This window comes from Rhinatrema bivittatum, chromosome 9 (genome assembly GCF_901001135.1).
Source record: "Rhinatrema bivittatum chromosome 9, aRhiBiv1.1, whole genome shotgun sequence".
In the NCBI taxonomy this organism is placed as follows: Eukaryota; Metazoa; Chordata; class Amphibia; order Gymnophiona; family Rhinatrematidae; genus Rhinatrema; species Rhinatrema bivittatum.
The window spans coordinates 241,581,357-241,606,510 of NC_042623.1; the positions used below are offsets into that span (position 1 = coordinate 241,581,357).

At 43.1% G+C, this 25,154-nt stretch overlaps 1 protein-coding gene across 1 annotated transcript in view; it reads right to left on the bottom strand.

Annotated features, from left to right (window-relative positions):
• The window catches only part of USP13 (ubiquitin specific peptidase 13), a 202,053-nt gene that overhangs the window by 111,206 nt on the left and 65,693 nt on the right, over window positions 1-25,154 (bottom strand). Inside the window, 5 exon segments of the mRNA XM_029615535.1 lie at window positions 7,123-7,217; window positions 13,617-13,801; window positions 23,092-23,174; window positions 23,176-23,235; window positions 23,955-24,076. Of these exon segments, the coding sequence (XP_029471395.1) occupies window positions 7,123-7,217; window positions 13,617-13,801; window positions 23,092-23,174; window positions 23,176-23,235; window positions 23,955-24,076 (545 nt within the window).

The following is a 25,154-nucleotide window of genomic DNA, read 5'->3' on the forward strand; positions in this document are numbered from 1 at the left end:
TACAAGTTCATTAAATAAATAAACTTAAAAAAAAAAATGTACTGCAGTTGCGGTCCCTGGACCATAGGAGTAAAATGATCAAGGGCCACAATGCCTAAATGACCTAGAGAATTGTGCAGCCCTATATTTAAGTCCATAGTGGAACAGGGAATGTTTTAAGCATGCTCAAAGGGGAGATGTTCAGTAGTTGTGGAGCTGGTTCACTGTGTGGAGGCAGCGAGTGCACGTATGCTGAAAGAAGCCAGAGCAGAAAGGAGCTGAGAGACAGAGTACACTGGAAGTATGGCAGAGGAAGAACTGCCAGGCAATCCAGGGAACTCTCTGTTGCATCTGTAAAGCCTAAGCCATATGCTCAACACAGAATTTGAGAATTGTGCACACTTATTGCTCCTGTGAAAAGCAGCATGTAAATAGATTTCCTGCGTAAATAAAGTCAGATTGGTCTTTGGAACCACAGCTTTGGAGCGGTCTGCAGTTATTCTGGGTCCTGACCACAGCGAAATGTGTTGCCACTCAGTGGTCTTCCTTACAACAAGTGCTTTCATGCACTGTCCTGACTGACCACTCACCTAAAGACCACTACCACCATTAAGGATATATCTTAGCCATACAGTTATAGATATATAATATACATGTATATCTATATGCATTTCAGTTGTGTTTTGCCTTTCTACAGGTAAACCCATGCTCAACACGTTACAAAATAATTAAATACATAAGTATATTAAACAAAATCACTAAATTCAAAAAAATCATATCCCTACAATTCCAGTAAACAAAATCTCTAATACAACCTGTCCTGTCCCCTCCTCCCACTAGGTAAAACAGAAAAGACCATAGAACATAACTAAACAAATATTCCTTTCCCAATCAAAACAATAAAAATTACTCCATGGAGAGAAAGTGATCTCTGAGATGGGAGTTTAAGCATGCTGTGCACCTAACTTACTATCGTTGGGATGGGGACCCTTAAAAAAAAAAAAAAAAAAAAAAATCGCCAATTCGAAGCACTTCCCTGAGCATAGCAGCAAAGTCGGAAAAGCATGTGAGCAGGTCGCAGGCCTCATCTGACTCTGAGGCTGATAGTGCGGCGGGAGAGAAAGTCATCGGCAGATCAGGCACTTAACTGAGCTGAGCTGAAGGGATGGTTTCACAATCTCTACCAGAACATAATGTTCGTTAAGAAAGAGATAATGAATTTTATGAACGAGATGTGGGGTGAGATGTCCAAGTTGTGAGGCCGGGTGGAGGGAGTCGAGCAAAGACGGGAAGGCGGCGAGTTCCACGTCAATAGTATTGGATAGTCAAGCAGAAATTTTGGTTAAGATCGAGGATCTGGAGAAGAGATCCAGGCGGAATATTTCCATCCGAGGCTTGCCTGAAAGTGTGCAATATGAGGATGAAATTGCTCAGACACAGTGTTATCTGCTCCACTTTATGGAATGATGGTAGTGTCGATTCAGATGAGCGGGCACAAATTGGGCTTTGGGGCAACAAAAGGGAAACCTCCCCCGGGACATTGTGGCCTGTTTGAAAGATTTTTCAGTTAAGGAGAAAAATCATGGGGGTGGCCAGGTCTCCAGGAACTGTGCTTTGGGAAGGTCATAAAGTGACCATATACAATGACCTGGCTCCGGCTACTTTGCGCCATTGTGGAGAGTTAAGAGACATAACTGGGAAACTCCGAGAAGAAAATATAAGGTGTCGCTGGACTTTTCCCTTTGGTCTAGCATTCACGGTAAATGGAGTCAGTTACAGAGTCAAGTCCAGAGAAGAGGCGTTTCACGCATTTCAAAGAGTGGCTATGGATGTCACATATCTGCAATTGGTTGTACCCAAGAAAAAGACAGGAATATCTATGGGGGCCTGGCAAGCTTTTTCTATCTCCTGGAAAGAAAGCATCTCTGGCATAAAGGAAGATTTTCAGAGAAGCCAATTTATGTGAACCTTTTCATGGAAGATCTGTAACAGTGAAATGTTTCCACGCAGTGCGCAATACCTGGATAAAAATAGGAGAGTTATTTTGCTTTCTGATTTCTCTAAGTAAGTTTGAAGGAAAAAAGGAGTTTTAGTTTGTTGTTGCTGAATACGACTATGCTTTTGTAAACAGTATCTATACTGATATTTCAAATACTGCTCTGCATCTGGAGGATGGGGGCCATTCTTCGATAGGGCGCTGTCAGCCAGTTATGAAGTGGAGGTTGGGAGAGTTTAGAGGGAGAGGGAGGGAATACAGTGAGGGGAAAAGCTGTCTGTCAGAAGGGGCAGGAGGTCGAACTTCCTCATATGGGCAAGGGGGGAGAGGGCAATTTAATGTTAACCAATGGCATCTATTAAGAAAATTGTTTCTATAAATGTCCAGGGTCCTAATATACATACTAAGAGACAACTTAAGGAATTAGGTAGACAAAGGGTTAGATATTGCCTTTATTCAGGAGACATTTAGGAAAAAAAGATGATCACCTATTCAAACACCGAAACTACACACACATTTTTCTAGCTTCAGCAGGTGACAAAAAGAGCAGAGGAGTGGGGATTCTTTTGCATAGATCTTTGAACTTGCACATCAGGGAGGTACAAAGAGAGAGAGGGTCGGTATATATTCCTTCATGCAAATACTGAAGGCATGGATATGTTGGCTAACATATACACCCCTAATCAGAACCAGGGCCTTTTCTTCGAATCCCTGACAAAACAAATGGTGGGATTTGTTAATTGTCCAATGATATTAGGAGGTGATTTTAAATTTGACTACGTCCCTCCATTGATAACTCCAGAATTACTGGAGCTTCTCAAAAAGCTCATCAAAAGCAATTACACCTTCTTGAAATGTATGGGTTGGTGGATAGTTGGAGATTTAGGTTTCCTACTACAAAAGATTTTACTTTTTACTCCAATCCAAATAAATCTTATTGTTGTATTGATATGCTATTTTGTTCAGCTACTTTAGTAGGAAAGCTTACATGGGTGGAAACAGATGCAGGAGTGTGGGCTGATCATGTACCCATTTGGGCTGCATTTTTTATTTTAGTCCATTCCAGCCAAGGAAATCCTGGAGACTGAATGACTCCTTATTAGGGGATGAGAATCTTTGTCAAAAAAGCAAACAAGAGATACAAGATTATTTTGATTATGAGGACTGGAGAAGTTAATGACACGATTCTATGGGGCAGATTAAAATATGTTTTAAGAGAACTCATTACGTGGGCTTCCCAGAAGCAGCAGAAAGCACAATAGAAGGCGACAGACTTGAGGAACTCTTATCAGAGAGATTTAGAGAAACAACATAAAAGAAAAGGGAACACCAAAAGTATTGGCTAATTTGGAAAGGGCACAGGATCATTTGAAAATGTTAATGCTTGATCAAATTAATTATCAAAGTTATTATGAGCAGGGAAACAAAGCCTCAAAGCTTTTAGCATTGAAATTGAAGGAACGAATGGTACTGTCTCATGTTTCGGAGATAAAAATTGAGGGGCGTTTAGAACAGGACAGTAGTCTAATTTAAAAAAAAAAAAAAAAAAAAGGTTTCAGGACTTTTGGGACCTGTATCGCAAGAAGGGAGACGATTTAAGGATGAAGATATTGATGGATATTTGTCTAAACCCGGAACAAAAGATGTTAAAGAGATTTTGACGGGAGAGGTTGCCTTGGCTATTAAAGGCTTAAAATTAGATAAGTCACCGGGCTTAGATGGGTACTCTGTGTGCTTTATAAGCAATTTTCTCCTCAGTTGGTGACTTCACTTAGAAGATTATATAACTCACTGCTAATGGAAGGTGAGTTACCCCCGATGAAGTTACCAAGCATTACTGTTATTCCAAAACTAGGGAGGGACAATATGGTCTGTGGGTCATATAGACCTATTTTGTTACTTAACATTCATGTTAAAATCCTCGCCAAAGTACTGGCTGATCGGCTAGCAAAGTTGATGCCAGGTCTGGAGCATGCAGACCAATCAGGATTTATAATGGGAAGGAACACATCAGATAATATTCGGAGGGTCTTGAATCTTATTTGGGCAATGAAAGAAACCAGACAGACAAGAGGCTTTACTACTAACTATCAACACTGAAAAGGCATTTGATAGAGTCCATTGGCAATTTATGTATAAAATTATAGAAAAATATGGGTTGGGGGGGTACAGTTCAATATTTGGATATGGAAGCTTTACGATAAGCCGCAGGCTATCTGAGTGATTCCCTTTGGAGAGGGGGACGAGGCAGGGGTGCCCTCTCTCCCCACTTCTCTTTGCCCTTGTTATGGAACCATCAGCAGAAAGGATCAGAATTAGAGTGGATATTACAGGGATTAGGGTAGGCAGTGTAGATTATAAGATTTCATCATTTGTGGACGATGTCATGTTCAACCTGTCCAGCCCTTTGATGTCTTTACTGGTTTTGGTGCATGAGCTCACATTATACAGTAGAGCCTCAGGATTCAAGATGAACATGAGTAAGTCCGAAATTCTTAATTTGTCCGTTCTTCAAGAGCTAGAAAATCATCTACGTGATTGTTTCCCTTTTAATTGGGCTTCAGAACATGTCAAATATTTAGCAGTGAAAAGAGTTTGATATCACTCAATTGGCTAATCTGAATTATTCCTATCTTAAAGAATTAATGCAAGACCTGTATACGTGGGATAAAATTAATATTTCCTGGTTAGGGAGAATCGCCGTATTAAAAATGAATGTTCTGCCGAGCTTTGTCATCTTTTTCAGGTGCTTCCTGTAGATCTTCTCCAAGGGGACCTTAAAACGATTCAGAACTGATTTCTTAATTTTGTATGGCAGCATACATCACCTAGGATAGCTAGAGACATGTATCTCAATTAATGCCTATAAGTATAATGAAGATTTCCCAGTTGGAATGGAAGGTGCAAGATTCCTTTTATGGGAAAGTAAGGGTCTCATTCACATGGGACAGCTCCTGGGACCAACTTTTACAGATTTAAGGAATAAATATAAGTTTAGTAGCGGGTGATTATTTTGCTATTTACAATTAAGGTCATATATGCATCAGGCCCTGGGTTCAATATGGATGGGCAAGGGGCCATCTATATTTGAAAATGACTGTCTTAAGGGGATATCGCTCAAGGGATTGATTTCACATATTTATAAGAGACTGGGTTACCCGTCTGATGGTTTGCTCAACCAGGAAGAAGACTGGGCAGCTATCAGGTGGCGAGTTTGGAAAACTTCTGGTGCTGTTTCTTTAGCTGAAAATTCCTATAAAATCTGTTTTATGTTGGTATTATACCCTGGTTAGACAAAGCCACGTTTGTCAGATTATGTTGGTGAGAATGTGGAATCGAGGGTCTATGGACCATATGTGGTGGTCTTGTCCAGGGATTGACCCCTTTTGGGATATGATTCAAAAGCTAGTTAGGGATATTACTCAATTTACTCTGGACAGTGATCCTTTGGTTTTAATATTGTCGGCCCCAGTGGATGGGATGACAAAACATACAAACTACTTGATATCCCAAATCCATCTAGCGGCACGATGCGAAACAGCCACCCACTGGAAAAAGAAGAGACCTCCTAGCAAACTTTCAATTTATAAACATCTTCTACATATTTTTCAAATGGAAAAGCTGACAGCACTTAAATATAAAACTGTTGGGAAGCTTGAAAAAATTTGGAATGTTTTTCAAGTTTGGGATAAACACAAGAGTGCAGCTTTCCTGGACTGTTGAAATTCAATAGAGGGGTGGAGGGTAGGTTTAGGGATTCAGTAAAGTGTTTTACAAGGGTTTATGTCATGTATTATTCATATTCTATGCGACTGGAAAACAACTGTTTTTCAATAAAAATGTAATTTTAAAAAAAAAATTATAAACTCCATATCACAGGTCAATCCCACTCAACTTCTGAAAATATAAACCACTGCCTCCCCCATTCCCAGTGCAAAGAAAGCACCGCCATACAGTTATTTTGTCTAAGAATGAAAGAATGATCTGCAACATCAGCAGTAGCATGCAGTGGTTTCCCCCAATTATTTGGGATGTGAGGTCAGTTGTCCGCTTTTGTGCCGTTTCAAGATGGAATTAGGATTTCACAGCTGCAAGGCTTTTTGCTCTACACAACAATTTTTTACGAAACCATTCCTTCAAAGCCTAAAGCTTAGCAGTGCATCGAGGAGGTATCCTAATGGTTAGACTAATGGACCTGGATTTAAATCCTACTTCTGCCGCCGATACTCATTGTGACCTTCAGCAAGTCACTTTCCAAGTGCCTCAGAGACCCGCTTGAATGATAAAACTGACACAGGGACACTGCATATAAATGCAGAAACTATTTATAATAATTTTAGGGCTTTTAACCCACCGTCCCAAATGATGCTCCAGGCGGCTTATTGGAATTATTGGAATTCTGGTACAATAAGTCCCTGCCCTAAAGAGCTTAGAATCGAGGAGGGCAATTTTATAAATGGCCCACGCAGAACTGTAGCAAGTACACAAGGACTCCAGCCCTAATTTCCCAAGCACACTTTGGCACCTAAGACCGCTTTGAAAATTAGCAGCTGTACAGGGAACCCTGCATGGCCTTTGGTCTTTTTCTGCCATCATGCTTCCATTTACACTTGCTTGGGAGCAAGTGCAGACACACACAGGTATATTTACACACCAATTCTAAAAATCGAGGGTGTGCGTGAAAACGGTTTCCCTGTCCTAACTCCACAACCTCCCCCACCAACCCTAGCAACATCTCTCATGTATGCCCAAAAATCACTTCACTTTTACATGCACAACCCCGGGGAAATTACACATAAAATTGCGTTCTACGCAGAAATGCTTTTGAAAATTACCCCCGCCGCCCCAAAGGGGGTACCTGAGATAAAGTGACTTGCCCAAGGTTGCAAGTAGTGCCAGTGGAGGGAGGAGGATTTGAACTCAGATTTCCCTCGTTCTCAGCCCACTGCTCTAACCACTAGGCCACTAGTGCTGCTCCTCACAGCTGTGGCTTTCCAGAAGAAAACTAGTGGGTAAAAATGTAGTGGGACACCGATGCAAGCTCAGCAGGATCCCAATGCAACTTACCACGTTTAAAAAAAAAATAAAAAAGCAAACAAGAAGCCAGAAAAGCCAGCTAAGTTTTACAGAACGCAGACTTTCCTTACCGCATGCATCTGAAGCATATCAATTCCAAAATGCGCTAAGTGTTTGGCTATGTGAGGGTCCACAACTGCCTCCTCTTCTTCAAATGAATAAACATCTACCAAAAAAAAAAAAAAAAGGCAAAAACAAAGTTAGCACTGCATCTGTGCAACAGCATGAATTGAAGGGCGTGCACTTGATGAAGGACGGCTGAATCTCGGAACATCAAGGAGCAAGCAGCCGTATGAATACTGCACTATAAAGCGCCAGACTTGCCATATGGTCACCCAGAAAGATACCTTACGACAACTTATTCTGAGGTGGTCCCAGACTTTAAGGGGCAAATTTAGCTCACTCAGCCAAGTTCTAGACAGCAGGAGTCGAAAGCCTCCCAAAAGCTCCATGAGAAATGTATAAGTTGCAACTTTTGGTTTTATTTCAGGGGAAAAAAAAAATAGTTTCCTTCATCAAAAAAATGACATTTCTCCTCCAATTAAGATAGGCAGAGGGTAACAGATCACCAGGGACAGGTGGAGCCAGCTGTAGCAACTCCAGTTACCCACCAGCCAGAGTCAACATCAAGTCTGACTGGAATCCGGGCCAAACTTATGAACAGGCAACACAGGCATAAGAACATAAGAACATAAGAACATGCCATACTGGGTCAGTCCAAGGGTCCATCAAGCCCAGCATCCTGTCTCCAACAGTGGCCAGTCCAAGTCACAAGAACCTGGCAAGTACCCAAAACATTAGATAAACCACAAGCTACCATTGCTTATTATACTCCTAGGGGAATTCTGCGCATAAAAAAAATATAAATTCTGTGCACAAAAACTTAAAATTCGGCAAACTTTATATTGGTCAAAATAAGGTCTGACATGTAAATTGTGTTAATTACATTTTAAATTAATAAAGAAATAATTGATTACTTAAAGGTGCAGAATTTTAAATATTTTGAGCAGAATTTCCCTAGAAATTCACTGTAAGAGTGTCCCTTCCACTCTCTCTCTCCCTACTCCCCTGGCCACTTTGCCCTCTCAGGCCCCATCTCCTCCACCTGCCAGTATCTCTCCCCTCCACCTCTAGGCTCAACCCCTTCTACTCTTATCTCCACTCCCAGAGTTTGACCCTGTTCAGTACTGCCCCTCACACAGGCTCCTTCTTGTCCCTCCCTCTCTCACACACACATGCTCCCCTTTCTCTAGTGCAGATACAGACCCCCCTCACACAGGCTCCCTCACTCTCTCGCACACACACACATCCCCTCATATATGGTCCCTCTCTCTTGCATGCACACACTCACAAGCTCCCTTTCTCTCTCACGCATATACCCTCACACAGGCTACCTATGTCTCTCTCTCTCACAGATACACAGTCCCTTTACACGGGCCAGCATTCTCACATACACAGGATCCTTTTTTTTTTTATATACATACCAGCTCCCAATCTCTCACACACTTACACACTGCTTCACAGTTTCCACATATAGGCTCTCCCTCTCACACACTCCCTGCTTACCCTCCCTGGTCTCTCTCACCCCTACTGCTCACTCCCCTTCTCTCTGTCTCTCACCCCCTCCTCATTTCTCACCACTCTCTCCCGTCTCTCTCTCTCACACACACACCCCTCTACATACATTCATGCTCAGCGAGGCCTTCCTCTTTGCCGCAAGTGGAGTGCGTCCCGAGGCACACATGGCCTTCATATTCGCTGTGAAAGGTGCGCACGCTCCGTTTGCAGCACTCCAGGGCCTTCATCTTCGCCGCAACTGGCGTGCTCCATTCGTGGCATGCCAGGGTCTCCTCTGCCATCTTCTGTGCAGAATTTGGCAATTCTGAGAAAATTCTGTGCTCCACAGAATTCCCCCAGGATTATAATTACCATAATAGCAGTTTATGGATTTAACCTCTTAAGAACTTATCCAAACGTTTTTTAAACCCAGTTACACTAACTGCTGTAACCACATCCTCTGGCAATGAATTCCAGAGCTTAACTATGCGCTGAGTGAAAAATAATTTTCTTCCATTTGCAACTTCATGGAGAGCCCCCTGGTCCTCCTATTATCTGAGAGAGTAAATAACTGATTTACATAAAACCTGTTCAAGTCCTTTCATGATTTTGTAGACTTCTTTCATATCATCCCCCCCCCCCCCCTCAGTCATCTCTTCTCCAAACTGAACAGCCCTAACTTCCTTAGCCTTTCCTCATAGGGCAGCCGTTTCATGCCCCTCGTCATTTTGGTCTCCCTTCTCTGCACGTTCTCCAGTGCAGCTATATGCAGTGACCAGAACTGCACACAGTATTCAAGGTGCGGTCTCACCATGGAGTGATACAAAGACATTATGACATCCTCTGTTTTATTTTACATTCCCTTCCTAATAATTCCCAACATTCTGTTTGCTTTTTTGACTGCCACAGCACACTGAGCTGACGATTTCAATTAATTATCCACCGACGCCTAGATCTCTTTCCTGGGTGGTAGCTCCTAAGATAGAACCTAACATCGTGTAACTACAGCAAGGGTTATTTTTCCCCATATGCAACACCTTGCACTTGTCCACATTAAATTTCATCTGCCATTTGAATGCCCAATTTTCCAGTCTCACAAGGTCCTCCTGCAATTCATCACAGTCCGTTTGAGATTTAACTACTCTGCATAATTTTGTGTCATCTGCAAATTTGATCACCCTCACTCGTCGTACCCCTTTCCAGATCATTTATAAATATATTAAAAAGCACCGGTCCAAGTAGAGATCCCTGAGGCACCCAAAAACTGGGTCTTCCCCCCCCCCCCCCTGCTGCTGTGAGATTTCCTGGGGTCAAAGTCGCCCACTCCTAGTCCTCTGCCTATGGGCACCATAATCTTAAACCAAGCCCTGACAAATTCATCTTACAAAATCTCACTCACTGACCCGCTTAATAATTGGGAGATTGATATTCAAAAGAATTTGGTTAAATTTTGGGACTTAGTTGGATGGTGCCAGAGTTTTAAATATCCTGTGCTGCCGAATGGTTATGTTTTAACCTGATAAGAAATTACCCAGATAAAATATAGCCAGATTTAAAAAAAAAAAAAAAAAAAAAAAAAAAAAAAGTGTTGACCAAATCTCCTCCCCCACCCTGTGAACCTCCAAACGTGGCCCGCTGGGCTGAGGACTAACTACAATACAGCTGACAGCTCCCAGCACATTATTGTTAGTTTCCCTCTGGGTGAAAAGATCAATGATTGGTTTCTTTACTGACAGCTGTCAACAAAGAGACCAATCCCCTTTCAGAATTGAGGAGAGAGAAAGCGTGCAAAAGCCCAAGGTCTGTGCTGAGCTATCTGCATTTGGGACTTTTAACCCTCCCACTGCACCTATAATAGACTTGCTCACTTTAGCCCCACCCTCTTCCCTTCCCATTTCGTGCATTTTCCCGGATACAATTATAATACCTTAACCTGGACCTGAACAATTTATAAACAGTACACCACAATCCACTGAGAACTGGGCATCTGCCACCCCATGCTCCTTCATCAAGATCATAAAGCCAGCACCTCAACACATGCCATACGACTTCCTCAGGCAAGCAGCAGCATCATCATCTTCTCCATACTTCTATGGCTCCACTACTTTCTGATGCTTACCCTACCCAATCTTATTCCCCACTACAAACCACTGCAAGAATTAAGTCCATGGTCTACATTTTCCACCCCATGCCTCCCAGCCATTTTATCTCCTGCCCTATCTGGTGCTCGAGCTTCAAAATATTCTAATTCTCATCCAGCCTCCACCTCTCCCCACCAGTATCTTGTGCTCGTCATTGTCATCGCATCTCTACTCTGTACATTTCTCCTCCTCCTCCTCTCTGCTGAAGATATAAAATCCCAATCCTGGCCTTCCAAGGCAACTATCATCCCATCTGAATACTTCAAACACCCCCCCCCCCCCCGACCCCGCAGTCTCATCCAGTTACCACCTCCTACCCTTAGAAATATCCAGTCTATTGCCTCCTGAATATACTGTCTCATCTCTCCTCTGCAACCATGAGTGTCTGTGGACGAGGCAGTTGCTTCTTACAACACTATTCTCTCTTCTACTTTGGACACTCTTGCTCCATGCCTCTCCAGACCTGTAGGTTGTGCTAAATCCCAGCCTTGCTCAGCTACACAGATTGCTTACGTTCCCGCTCTGCAGAGTATCTGAAGTCCTGTTCCCATGCATTTCAAAATCCTGATCATCTCCTTCCATTCTGCTATTACACGTACCAAGCAAGATTATTACATCCATCTGACAGACACAGTTGCCTCCAAACCCCTCATCCCCCATCCCCACCTCTGCCACACTCACCAACACCCTCAAAAAATGTCTCCACTTCCCATCCTCTGCTCGGCCTATGGATGGCTTCTTCCATGAAGATGGACAAGATCAATCTTGTATTGTCCCCCAGACTGCTTCCTCCTCCCCCTCTTCACCTCCCCTTCCTTTGCCTTAGCTACACTCTTTTCTGAGCTCACAAAAGGAGGAAGCTTCCCTCCTCCTCTTCACTCGCTTTTTCTTCTGAACCCATTCCCCACAGCTCCTTAGTTCTATCTTCCCTGCAATCACCTCTTCCACGCATCATGTACTCAGTCGATCACTTGGAACTGCGATTGTCCCCTCTAACGTCCAAAATGCTGTGATCACGCCACTCCTCAAAAAAACCTTCACCAGACCTTCCTGTCCCATCTCCCTCCTCCCTTTTGCGTCCAAACTGAACATGCTTTCATCTCTGCTGTCTTGATTTTTCTCTCATTTCATGCTATTTTAGATGTACTCCAGTCTGGTTTTTACTCTACATTTGGCAGAAATTGCTCTCGCCAAAGCTGCCAGCAATGTCTTCATGGCCAAGGCCCTTTACTCTATAGCCTCATCCTCCTCCTCAAGCTATTCACTGATTTTGTCATAGTTGATCACTGTCTGCTCCTTGATACACTGTACTCCCTTAGCAGCATGAAATCTACTATTTGGGATCCTGCCGGGTACTTGTGGCCTGAATTGGCCATTGTTGGAAACAGGCTACTGGGCTTGATGGACCCTTGGTCTGATCCAGTATGGCATTTTCTTATGTTCTGATGCTCATGATTTTGGGACTGCTTTATCCTGGTTTTCTTCTTACCTCTTCCATTGTACTTTTACTGTATCTTATGATGATTCTCCTTCCACCACTATTCCTCAAAGCTCTGTCCTAGGTTCTCTTGTATTTTCTCTACTTCTTTCCTTGATGCTCTGATCTCCTCCCATGGCTTTCAGTACTATTTTTATTCTGACACCCAGATTTACATCTCTACACCAGGAATCCAGTTCCAAGTAGCAGTTTGCTTGTCTGACATCTCTACCTGGATGTCCCACCACCACCTTAAACTTACCATGGCCAAAATGGAACTTCTTGTCTTTCCAGTCGAACCCATACCCTCTCTTCTGTTTCCTCCCAGTTCCCATGGCTCATAACCTTGGGGTCTTCTTTGATGCTGCTCTATTTATCCAGCTACAACCAAAAACACTGCTAAAGAATGTAGTTTCTTCCTCTCTTCACTGAAATCTGTCCCTTCCTTTCTGAGCACACTACCAAAACACTATCATCCTCTGTCTTACCTCCTGCTTAAGACTACTGCAACTTGCTCTATGTATCTTCCTCCACTGCAATCTATTTAAAATTTGGTTGGAGCAAATATCTTCTTTCAGCCTATGACCATGTAACCCCATCTTCTCAAGTCATTACACACTACCTATCCTCTTCCACATACTGTTCAAGCTTTTCTTATTTGCTTACAAATGCATTCACTGCAGGTCCTCATTACCTCATCTCTCCCCCTACACATTTCCTCATGAACTCCATTCATCACGTAAGTTGATCTGGTCCGTGCCCTTCACCACCACCACCAACACCTGACTCCGTGCTTTTCACCTTGCTGTACAGCATGCCTGGAACAGGCTGAGTCGGTGCATCATGCTCCCTCACTGGCCATATTCAGGTCCAGTCTAGCAATTCACCTTTTTGAGGCTACTATTAAATCCTAACCACTTCTCTATAATAAATATTCTTCCCATAGACTTGTCATGCACATTTGTCTTGACTAGACTAAGCTCCATGGATCAGGGACAGTCTCTGATGTGTATCTGTATAGCGTTGCTCATGTCTAGCAGCGATTTACAAATGATCCAGTGTAGTTGCGATACTTTGCCGTTTTCTGTCCACTGGATGTAGGAGTGGCTGCACAGCAAAGTCCTGCCGCGATTTCTCTTTCCCCAGCGGTGGTTTTGTTGCAGATGCCGCAGCCGGATGCAGCCTCATGCCTGCATTCTAGCCTTGCCATTACTCTTTCTACCAGAAATAATGAAACCCAACACTAACAGAAGCCCTGCAAGGGGTGTTGGACCGCACGCATGTATGCGCTTTAGGCCACGTAATCCCTGCGCTATATCACGCCTCTTCCATTCTGAACTCTGCGTTGCCGTTGCACCCACACATCCCCCCTGGCCTTCTTCTGACTAACCTGCACCATCTGGGGTGATGGTTCCCAGTTTTACTGCTAAGGGGTACCCCAGGTCCTTGTAATGTTCCAGAGCGTGGCCGTTTCCCCCACGCCCGTCAAAGAACCACCTCCCACACAGCACGGAGCCATCCGTCAGGTTCAGCCACAAGTTGTCACGCAGGTCACACTTCGCACACTTCCAGCCACTGCAGGGAAACCAAGAAAGGCAGAGATGGGTTACCTGGAGGAAGATTTACACGACAGCAGCAGGCAGTCACATCATTTGCTCAAAATGAGGTTTCGGCCCAGCGTTAAGCAGGAGGCATTTTTTTTTTTTTGTCTCTCTCGCAAAAATAAAGTGGGACTCCTCAGCTCCTTCCCCTGGGTAAAATCCTTACTAAAACCATGAGGAATTGCAGCAAAATTCTGGCTACAGGGAAATTATGTTTGAAAATGGAAGCCTGAGTAAAGCCATGTGCTCTGATGACGCACCATGCAGCTCCGTAATGAGGATCGAGATTTAACCAGCACTGCTATGGGTAGGACTCCAGTTTCTCTAGTTATTACTTTATCATGTATATTGAAATGCACATTCAATCGGCCAGGGTCAGGAATCCCCTCTGACACTTGCTCTGTGGGTGCAGACCTGGCACGGAGGTAGGATACCATGGGGGGGGGGTCACCATATCTCCAGAATTGGAAAAACTCATCACCTCAGTGAGTGCAAGCCCTTCCTTTACCAGCTTCCACTCACTTCCACACTTACAAAGACCTGGGCACACACACTTCTGGGCTTTTCAGTACCAGCACTGGAGGGAGATCAAACCAGCGACAACCAGACAAGAACAGTTCAAAACAAGACTGGAAGAGCTGTGTGGAGGCTCAGACTAACTACAGCAAATTTTAGTCACCTGGGAGAGGCCAAAACCAGGAAAGAGGGTGACTCTGGGAACTCTTGAGCTTCTAGGAGTGGGACCAGGTGGTGGGAATTGCTTCCTGCCGTCGGTTCACAGGCTACCAGCTCGGCTATGAAAGTGATGCCCCCTAGCTGCCCTGCAGTGGATACTATTTCCTGCCCAATTCCCTCTGGCTATGAAGCGCACCAGATACCCCCAAAAAACATCCACCAGGATTTCCTCAACCAGATCTGATGGATTCGATTAAAGAGTCCAAAGCACATGTTAACATAGCCCAATAATATTAAGTGTTGGAGAAGACCAAAACCCGCAGCCAACTGTTCCTAGAAATCAAACAGGGAAATAAACCTCCAACATATCATTCGTTCCAATATTAAAACAATGCACTTCAATTTTAAATGCAGTATTTTATTTTGAAATTAATAAAGAGCTGGAAGGTGCAATTTCTCTGTTTAGCAAGAAACAAACATAAGAGATAAAACAGCACTTTTATAACATGCCAGGCCCATATCCAGACTATTGTCTGTAAATTATAATTCACCCTGGAGTTTAATCTACCAGATGTGTGTCAAACTAAAATAGTTTTCTTACGTAGTGGGATCCTGGAATTAAAATGCAGTGCACTCCCAATTCAATTAATTTTACTAACACCGAGCCATAATGCACAGAGCAGGTCAATTAAGGAGCAGTAAGTCAGTGAAGGTGCTTAACCCCTGTCAACCTTTCACCCAATTTCACCACCAGCTTCTCCCCCGTCCTGGGAGCATTACCAGAGCTAATCACTGAAAATGTGACGCCGAACAGCGCGGCCCAGAGTTGGAAAAGAGAGGACGGCCTGCCAGGAAGTGGCAGGGAGCCATGGACTCAAGCTGCAGGCCTCACTGTGCAAAGCGATGGAGAAAAAAAGTGGCAGCTTTTCAGCTGTGTGTTTTATTTTATCTTCTACTGCCACCCTCTTTTTACATTGAGGGCTTTTGGGGTTTTTTTTTATATTTTCTTTTTTCAGGAGCTGGTTTAGTCTCCTGCTTTGTCAATGATCATTTATATGATCATGTCTCCAATGGAGTCCCAGGCCCAAAAAAGTCTTCTCCAAAAAGCCAAAAAATGATCAGGCCCTATCACAGATGGAATTACCCGCTGCAGTCTGACAATCCGCGTGCCGGACTGTTAATCCCAAATTTTAGTAACGTTTGTTAGGTCAGAGTGATAGGAGGGTCCCACTGAACGGCAACTGACATCTGCAGGAGTGCACGGGCAGCCCCTCTAAGTAACGTGGCACCTCCCACAAATGGCTACAGCCAGGAACAGGGCTCTGTGGCAATTCCCAGGTCCATATGGCCGGTAAATGTTACAAGAGGGTGTACGGCTAACCTTTACTTAAGGTCCAACTGGTGCTACAACAGTAAGTCTTCTCCCAGAAAGGCCCCATGAATGCTTTTGACTGAACACCGCACATAGCGAATGGACACAATTTGAATTTATCTCCCACCCCATCTCTGCCAGGTCAAAATGTGCGTTACCTCTGACTTATCCTCACAGGACAAAAAAGTTCCCAAGTTTGCTGCCAAGTCACTGGGCCAGCTCAGACTAACCCCTCTAATTATAACATATGAACACACAACATACAGCTTAGTGCTCATCAGTCACATCGATTCTAAGATTTTCCCAAATGCAGCCATCCTAGCCACATGTGGTCATAAAAGCTTTTTTTTTTTTTTTAAACTGCCACAAGACCTGCCGTCGGGGATCTTGCCGCCACTGGCTCTCCACCCAGTACCCTACTCCCACGGTGTATTTGGGAAAATAAGAACTTAGGAGTAAGACATTATGGGGCTCAAACTAAGCCGCACTAAGGTTTGGAAGCAGCTGGGCAAAGTGCTGGACGGCCTCAAGACCTTTGACAGCAGGAGGTGTGGCAGAGCAGAGGCTGTCTGGGTAAATGGGTGGCAGAGGAAAAAATGCACCTTTAGCTCTCTGCTCCAGGTGCTCAGTCTCTCATGTGCTCCCCTCTGATATATTAATCCCCCATGCATTTACCCCTCCTCCTGCTCCCTCCTGGGGGGAGAGAAAAGGGTGACCCAAGTGTATTGGTGGTGAGAAGAGGGGGACAATTAAGTGCATCAGTGGGGGAGAGAGGAGAGCATGTCAGAAAGGATAGGAGGGATTAGTGCAACGGAAGGGGAGTGGAAGGCTAGATTAATGCATCAGAAGGAGGTTGAGGTGAGTGCACCAGGCAAAAAATTGTCAATGTGAGCAACAAGAGTTTGTAGCCACATTATGAGGCCAGCGAAAACATTGTGAGTATCCCTGATCTATTCTGATCCCATAGACAGTATATTACATGGCTCAATCCCACATGCGCTATTACATAATCACAATACATGCCTCGATTCCATGCAGCATAACAGTGCCACAGTGCATATCCTACATATGGTATAACAATGCTATATTACATGTCTCGATCCCACATATGCTATTAAGTCACAATACATGCCTCAATACCACACAGCATAACAGTTCTACAGTAAACATCCTACACATGGCATAACAGCACCATATTCTATGCTTTGATCCCACACACAGTATAAAAAGTCCTGCAGTACCCATTTATTTATTTATTTATTTATTTCAGATTTTTATATACCGGCATTCGAGACAGCAGTCACATCATGCTGGTTCACATAGAACAGGGGTGCACAGTAAACATAACTATAACAATGGTGCTGAAAAGGCTCAATCCCACATGCGCTATTACATAATCACAATACATGCCTCGATTCCATGCAGCATAACAGTGCCACAGTGCATATCCCACACATGGTATAATAATGCTTCATTACATGCCTCGATCCCACATACAGCATAACAGTGGTACAGAACATATCAAACCTTCGGTATAAAAACTACGGTACACATCCTACACATGTATAACAGCACTATAATACAAGCCTCAATTCCACATGTAGCACTGTTGTGCTATAATACACAGCTCACATGGTAAAATAGTGCTATATTACATGCCCACACATGGCATAAAAGCACTTTATTACACACCTCAGTCCTACACATGCTATTAGTCATAATTCATGCTTCAATGTCACATACCAAACAACTATGCACTATGTTCTCTAAAGTGATATAATACTAATGTCACTCATACACGATATCACCTCCTATATTGAATCTCAACACATCTATTGCATCTAAAATCAATTCATGTGACGAGTGTGTCAAATCAAAGTTTATGAACCTATCTCTGAGTTAAGCATAAAAGTTTTTTAAAGAGACAAAAGAAATTTTTGAGGAGTGAAGAGGAAGGTTTCATATAATTTCATATATCACTGCATCCAGTGGTGTTTATAATTTTAATCAACCAACCTCCTCCCAACCATGATTTTGTGTTTATGCTTAGAGTGTAGTATTAATATGATATGCTTTAATTGTGTACTTGCGATATTTAAATTTAAAATCGCATGTATTAGGTCAAGACTATCTTGTAAATTGTGGTCAAAGCCACCAACTACTTTTGACTATAGCTCTAGATTTCTTTCGAAACGCCGAACCTCTCCCAAAAACTCAGACACTCTTTAAATATTAGCCAAAGGCTGGAGACATGAAATCAATTCCGAGCTCTTCATTTAATCCATGTGGAGATTGTGTACCTAATGTGAAAATCCAATAGGCTTCCCTCAAATTCAATAAATGTGTGCGATCACCTCCGCGTGGGGCTGCTCGTACATGATCAATAATTGTCCATTTTATTTGGGTAAAAGAATGCTGACATTGCATACAGTGGGTCACTACAGGCGCGGTGGTGAGTGTTTGAGTATGTAAATGAGATTTGTGTTCATTTAGTTTTGTTCTCATATTCTGAGTTGTCCTCCCTATGTAAACCTTAGGGCAACCACAAACTAAAGCGTATACAACGTGATCTGAATTACACGTCGTGCGTGACTTGCGTGTCACCTTATATTCAGACACTAGATCTATCCATGTTTGGCCCTCAATACAGTTTATGCAATGAGTACATTGGCTGCATTTGGAGTGTCCAATGTCACCCTGAACGGTCTGTTGTAATGCTTGTGCATGTACGAGACAATCCCTGACGTTACTGCCTCTGGATGTCACTATCAAAAGGTGGTTCTTGGAATATGTTATGAATTCCCAGTATATGCCAATGCCTTCTGATTTCGTGTCTCCAGCCTTTGGCTAATATTTGAAGTGTGTCGGCGTTTTTGGGAGAGGTTTGGCATTTTGAAAGAAATCTAAGCTATAGTCAAAAGTAGTTGGTGGCTTTGACCACAATTTACAAGATAGTCTTGACCTAATATATGCGATTTTAAATTTAAATATCGCAAGTACACAATTAAAGCATATCGCATTAATACTACACGCTAAGCATAAACACAAAGTCACGGGAGGGAGGAGGTTGGTTGATGATTAAAATTATAAACACCACTGGATGCAGTGCTATATGAAATTATATGAAACCTTCCTCTTCACTCCTCAAAAATTTCTTTTGTCTCTTTAAAAAACTCTTTTATGCTTAATTCATAGATACATAAACTTTGATTTGACACACTCGTCACATGAGTTGATTTAGACGCAATAGATGTGTTGAGATTCAATATAGGAGGTGATATCAATGTCACATACAGCATACGATGCTAAGTACACACACACGATATAACAGGCCTACAGTACATATACCACACACAGTAAAACTGTTATATTACATGCCTTGATCACATGTATAATGCAGTCACATTATACGTCTCTATCCCACACACACAGCGAGCAATCCAGGCTTCAAACTCCACAGCCCTAGCTTCTAGAGGCCCCGCATCCTTTGCAGTAGAAGAGGACTGGAAGGCTCATTGCATACTGCTACCAGCATCTCCTGGGAGAGGACTCCAGAGGCCACAGAGAGCAATCCAAACATCTCAAGCCACTGAGAGATCAACTTGCTGGCAGTTAAAGAGGATTGGCAAGTATAGCTTTAGGAAATCTTAGGACTTCAAGTTTGGAGAGAAGTGAAATAGTGGGGTATATTCTTGAGAGTTTGTGTGTATCTGAGATAATAAGCACGCCAGAGGAGTTAATTCTAGTGTCTGTCTTTCCCTTCCAATCATCCCTAGTTCATCCCTTGATTTATAGGCAAGAGTTATGTTCTCATTAAAAATCAAATCAGGCTCTTATCTAAATCATACTATTGCACAGTCCTTACTGACAGTTTTTTCATCCCCTTGTAGGTCTCTACCAGATTAATTACTGGTAGTGAATATATCTATAAATTTAAAGGACTCTAATTCCAACTCCCATAGAAACCTAAACTTAACTAGGAACTACTTAACAACTGAAATGCATGAGAGTATCAATGTTATGAATGTTTATGTATATGAGCTAAGTTTAAGATGAAATTGTAATTTGATAATTAATCTTAATATTGTGAGAATGAAGATGCTGGTCATATTTTATTTGATGTATTTTTTAGGTAGATAAGTTTTTTTATGTACTGTAGACAGATATGATGGTCATAACCAAATACCAATATAAAAAAGTTTTAAATAAAATAAACTCAACAAAATTAAGATGATGTCATCAATCAGGCAGCAAGAGGGGGGCTTCCCAGTCTTTTGCATCGAGTGTCACATGTATGATTTTTTACCCAATGGTGAGAAGTTGTATGTGTGCACCTGGCTCAGAGAACAAGTACGTTCTGGAGGAGCTGAGGCAGACAGAGGAAGTACATTGATGAGACCTTCAGGGACATAGTAGCCAAGTCCCAAAACCAGTCTGACAGCACCGGTGCTGCTTTGGATCAGAAAGGTCTCCCAGTTGGAAAGCATCACCTGGTGATGCAAGAAGTGATCCTGTAGCAAGGACCTGCTTTCCAGGTGATGAATTATCCTCTCGCACCAAGGGCAAGTCTCCCAGGGCTACTGTCCAGGAGGGAAGGGTTAGGTCGGCCATCATAGCTGGCGTTTAGATTATCAGAAATGTAGATAGCAGGGTGGCTGGTGGACATGAGGACTGCCTGGTATCTTGCCTGCCTGGTGAGAAGGTGGCAGACTTCATGCATCACCTAGATAGTATTTTAGAAAGTGCTGGGGAGGAGCCAGCTTTCGTGGTACATGTGGGCACCAGGACCTCAAAGGTGGCATTCTCTGAAATGCTCCCTGTTCCACGTGCAGGTCCCTAGAGGCAGGCAGAGCTCCAGAGTTTCAATGCGTGGATGAGACAATGGTGCAGGGAAGAGGGATTCAGTTTTGTAAGGAACTGGACAACCTTTTGGGAAAGGGGGAGACTTTTCCGAAGGGATGAGCTCCACCTTAACCAGAGTGGAACCAGGCTGCTGGCGCTAACTTTTAAAAAGGAGATAGGAGCAGCTTTTAAACTAGAACAAGGGGGAAAACAGACAGTCGCTCAGCAGTGCATGATTCGGAGGAAGGTATCTTCGAAGGATACTAATGAAACAAGAGAGTTAGGGCATCCAAATAGAGAGGTTCCAATAAAAGCAAAAGTAGTCCATGTGCCTATAAGTAAAGATTCACCTGAGTTAAAGAATTCCAAATTATCCCTATCAACTGAAAAACAGGTTGTTAATACAAACAAAAATGCACTATGAAATGTCTGTATGCCAATGCCAGAAGTCTAAGAAGTAAGATGGGAGAGTTAGAGTGTATAGCAGTGTATGATGAGAGATATAATTGGCATCTCACAGACCTGGTGGAAGGAGGATAACCAAAGGGACAGTGCTATATCAGGGTACAAATTACAATCGAAATAAGGACGATCAACTTGGTATTCTTTTTTTTTTTTTTTTGGAGACTGTCCTAGTAGCTGGACGACTGAGGCAATGAGTCTCCTGGGTAATGGTGGCAGAGCCACTGGAGCCAGCTGGACCTGGCCTGTTTACAGAGGTGGACAATTTCCAGTCTAAGTGCACAGTATCTATGAAAGTGGAAGTGCCTGGAGCAAAGATGGCTTCCGTGCTTTGCGGCTTAATGGAATGAATTTTGACGGGATCATGGTGTTATCTTTGGCAGCTGCCGCTGTAGCCCATCTCATGTTGCTATAGAAAATGGCCAGTCAGAAGTGGTTTCATAGGATCGATGAGATGGGAATATTGGGAGCACTGCCCTTCTGGAGCATGAGCCAGCAGAAACCTTACCAGATGAGAAGGGTCAAAGAAGATATATTTGTTGCCTTGAAAGTTGACAATGCAAAGGGGGCTCCCACAGCAAGCACCTGGGTTGCATTATCAAGGAAGATTTTCTTCCTGAGCTGTGTGGTCCGCCCAGCATCAGTGAAGAGCCCCTAATGGACATATCCCATTCCTCACTTCCACAGGAGCCTTTTCTTGGCCTTCCCATATCAGAGAACATTTGAGAGGGCTTTGTCACTTACACAGCATTCATATATCAATGTACAGAAACATCCTTCCACATCCAGGTACTCTAATGTATGTATTTACCCTCAAACTTAGACACATGGATAGTTCATATATTTTTTTTTTAAGCACCCTTCCCATTAAATCCCATATTTTGTTTTAGATATATGCGAAGCAGCCTCTTATTTATACAAAATCTGACTTGCACTAGGTCCTAAATCTGAAAGAGCTTTTCATTTATAATTTGAAACATGAGGTGAATAAAACGGAAAATGTCATAATGCCTCTGTATCTCTCCATAGTGAGACCACACCTTGAATACTGTGTACAATTCTGGTCGCCGCATCTCAAAAAAAGATATAATTGCAATGGAGAAGGTACAGAGAAGGGCAACCAAAATGATAAAGGGGATGGAACAGCTTCCCTATGAGGAAAGGCTGAAGAGGTTAGGGCTGTTCAGCTTGGAGAAGAGATGGCTGAAGGGGGATATGATAGAGGTCTTTAAGATCATGAAAAGTCTTAAACGAGTAGATGTGAATCGGTTATTTACACTTTCAAATAATAGAAGGACTAGGGGGCACTCCATGAAGTTATCAAATAGCACATTTAAGACTAATCAGAGAAAGTTCTTTTTCACTCAATGTACAATTAAAGCTCTGGAATTTGTGGCCAGGGGATGTAGTTAGTGCAGTTAGCGTAGCTGGGTTTAAAATAGGATTTGATAAGTTCTTGGAGGAGAAGTCCATTACCTGCTATTAATCAAGATAGCAGTGGCTATTTTCTAAGTTATTACTAGCATCAGTAGCATGGGCACAGACTTAGTTTTTGGGTACTTGCCAGGAACTTGTAGCCTGGATTGGCCACTGTTGGAAACAGGACACTGAGCTTGATGGACCCTTGGTCTAACCCTGTATGGCAACTTCTTATGTTCTTACACATGGTACAACAGTGTTATAGTACATACCATGATCCCACACACACACACATTATAACAATATCCTCATTTAACTTTATGGTTCAATGAGTTTGCAAAACAGTTTCACACCAATATCGCCTTCAGTTATCACTGTCTGCTTTTAAAAATAGTTTGAAACCAGATCCAATTGAACTATTGTAAAATGAGGAGGAATTGCTGGTACTTTCCAAGGGGTGAAGGTAGGGGGGAGAGATTTTCTTCCCATCTCACCTTGGTGGAATCCTCACGCCATTGTCCATCTGCACTAAGCTGTTGGCATACTTGGAAACTTGCAGTTCCTCTTCCCAGGATTCCTGGGTCTTGCTTCCTATAAGGAGATTTTGCATGGAGCACTGCATCACAAGCTATTGTTACCTGCAAAACAGGGACAGATGAAGCCTCGAGCTATGCCTGGCATTACAGAATAATTACCTACGAGCTCTGGACTTGCTGCCGAACTGTGCAACGTCCGTGGGGGGGGGAAATGAATCTACGCACAGTTCAACTACGTGAGCTGTTTTCAGAGCTGCCCCAATAATGCACCTGTTCACATCAGTCACGAACTGCAATCAGATGCTTTCGGCCTGGCTTCAGGTTCTTATGCACAGGCACCGCTGCTAGCCACAGCGCAGAAGAGACCAGAAGAAGACCTACTGATGAATGTCAGTATATAAAATCATTAAATAAATGTATGTGCGGGTGAAGCATCCTCCTCCATTCACCAAGGAAGGGGAAATGAAGGACAGACGAGATGGGGTATACTCTCTCCTTTGTATTTCCACTGGCTGGGGCAGCCCGGGGGGAGCCAACACCGAGCATGGATTTTGGTTTCCCCCTCCTGCTCACTGCCCTACAGGTCAGAGCAAGAGAGGCACTGGGGTTAGATGCACGGGTCACACCTTCTGATGAGAGTAATTATGCTGGGGGGGGCGCAAAGTTAGATGTAGAAGTCAAGCAGGAATCAAGAGCCCATCAGGAGGGATGAGGGGCTCAGGTTTGGACAGCTGGACAGCCCCAGTAGTATCCACACAAACAAGATTTAAGAGGCATTTTATTTCCCCCAAAAGCTTCTGCCGGAGTGCACACTCACTGACCAGGGCTGGCAACTCTTCTATATTTGGTAATGCAATTTCAAAGTGATCTGGAAATATAACGAGTTTAGCTTCATCTTCGTACTCATAATCATCGCAGTTCGGATCCACATTGCTTTCAAGATCTGGAAAAAAAAAATAGCAGAAAGTTCTGTCAATCAGTGGAGAGGCCTCAGCTAGTGAGCGAGCAGTCAAACTCAAAAGTTGGTCATTTAAAGTTTCAGCAAGTCAGCTGGGAAACCAGATTACTACGTGTTAAGAAAACAATAAGGAAAAACTACAGGTAAGAGCCTTCTGAAGGCCCAAGGACCGCCCGCCTATGGGAATCATTCCCGCTTAAGTACTTCCTGAAGGCTAAGCTTATAAGAACATAAGAACATAAGAAAATGCCATACTGGGTCAGACCAAGGGTCCATCAAGCCCAGCATCCTGTTTCCAACAGTGGCCAATCCAGGCCATAAGAACCTGGCAAGTACCCAAAAACTAAGTCTATTCCATGTAACCATTGCTAATGGCAGTGGCTATTCTCTAAGTGAACTTAATAGCAGGTAATGGACTTCTCCTCCAAGAACTTATCCAATCCTTTTTTAAACACAGCTATACTAACTGCACGAACCACATTCTCTGGCAACAAATTCCAGAGTTTAATTGTGCGTTGAGTAAAAAAGAACTTTCTCCGATTAGTTTTAAATGTGCCCCATGCTAACTTCATGGAGTGTCCCCTAGTCCTTCTACTATCCGAAAGAGTAAATAACCGATTCACATCTACCCGTTCTAGACCTCTCATGATTTTAAACACCTCTATCATATCCCCCCTCAGTCGTCTCTTCTCCAAGCTGAAAAGTCCTAACCTCTTTAGTCTTTCCTCATAGGGGAGTTGTTCCATTCCCCTTATCATTTTGGTAGCCCTTCTCTGTACCTTCTCCATCGCAATTATATCTTTTTTGAGATGCGGCGACCAGAATTGTACACAGTATTCAAGGTGCGGTCTCACCATGGAGCGATACGGAGGCATTATGACATTTTCTGTTTTATTCATCATTCCTTTTCTAATAATTCCCAACATTCTGTTTGCTTTTTTGACTGCCGCAGCACACTGAACCGACGATTTCAATGTGTTATCCACTGTGACACCTAGATCTCTTTCTTGGGTTGTAGCACCTAATATGGAACCCAACATCGTGTAATTATAGCATGGGTTAT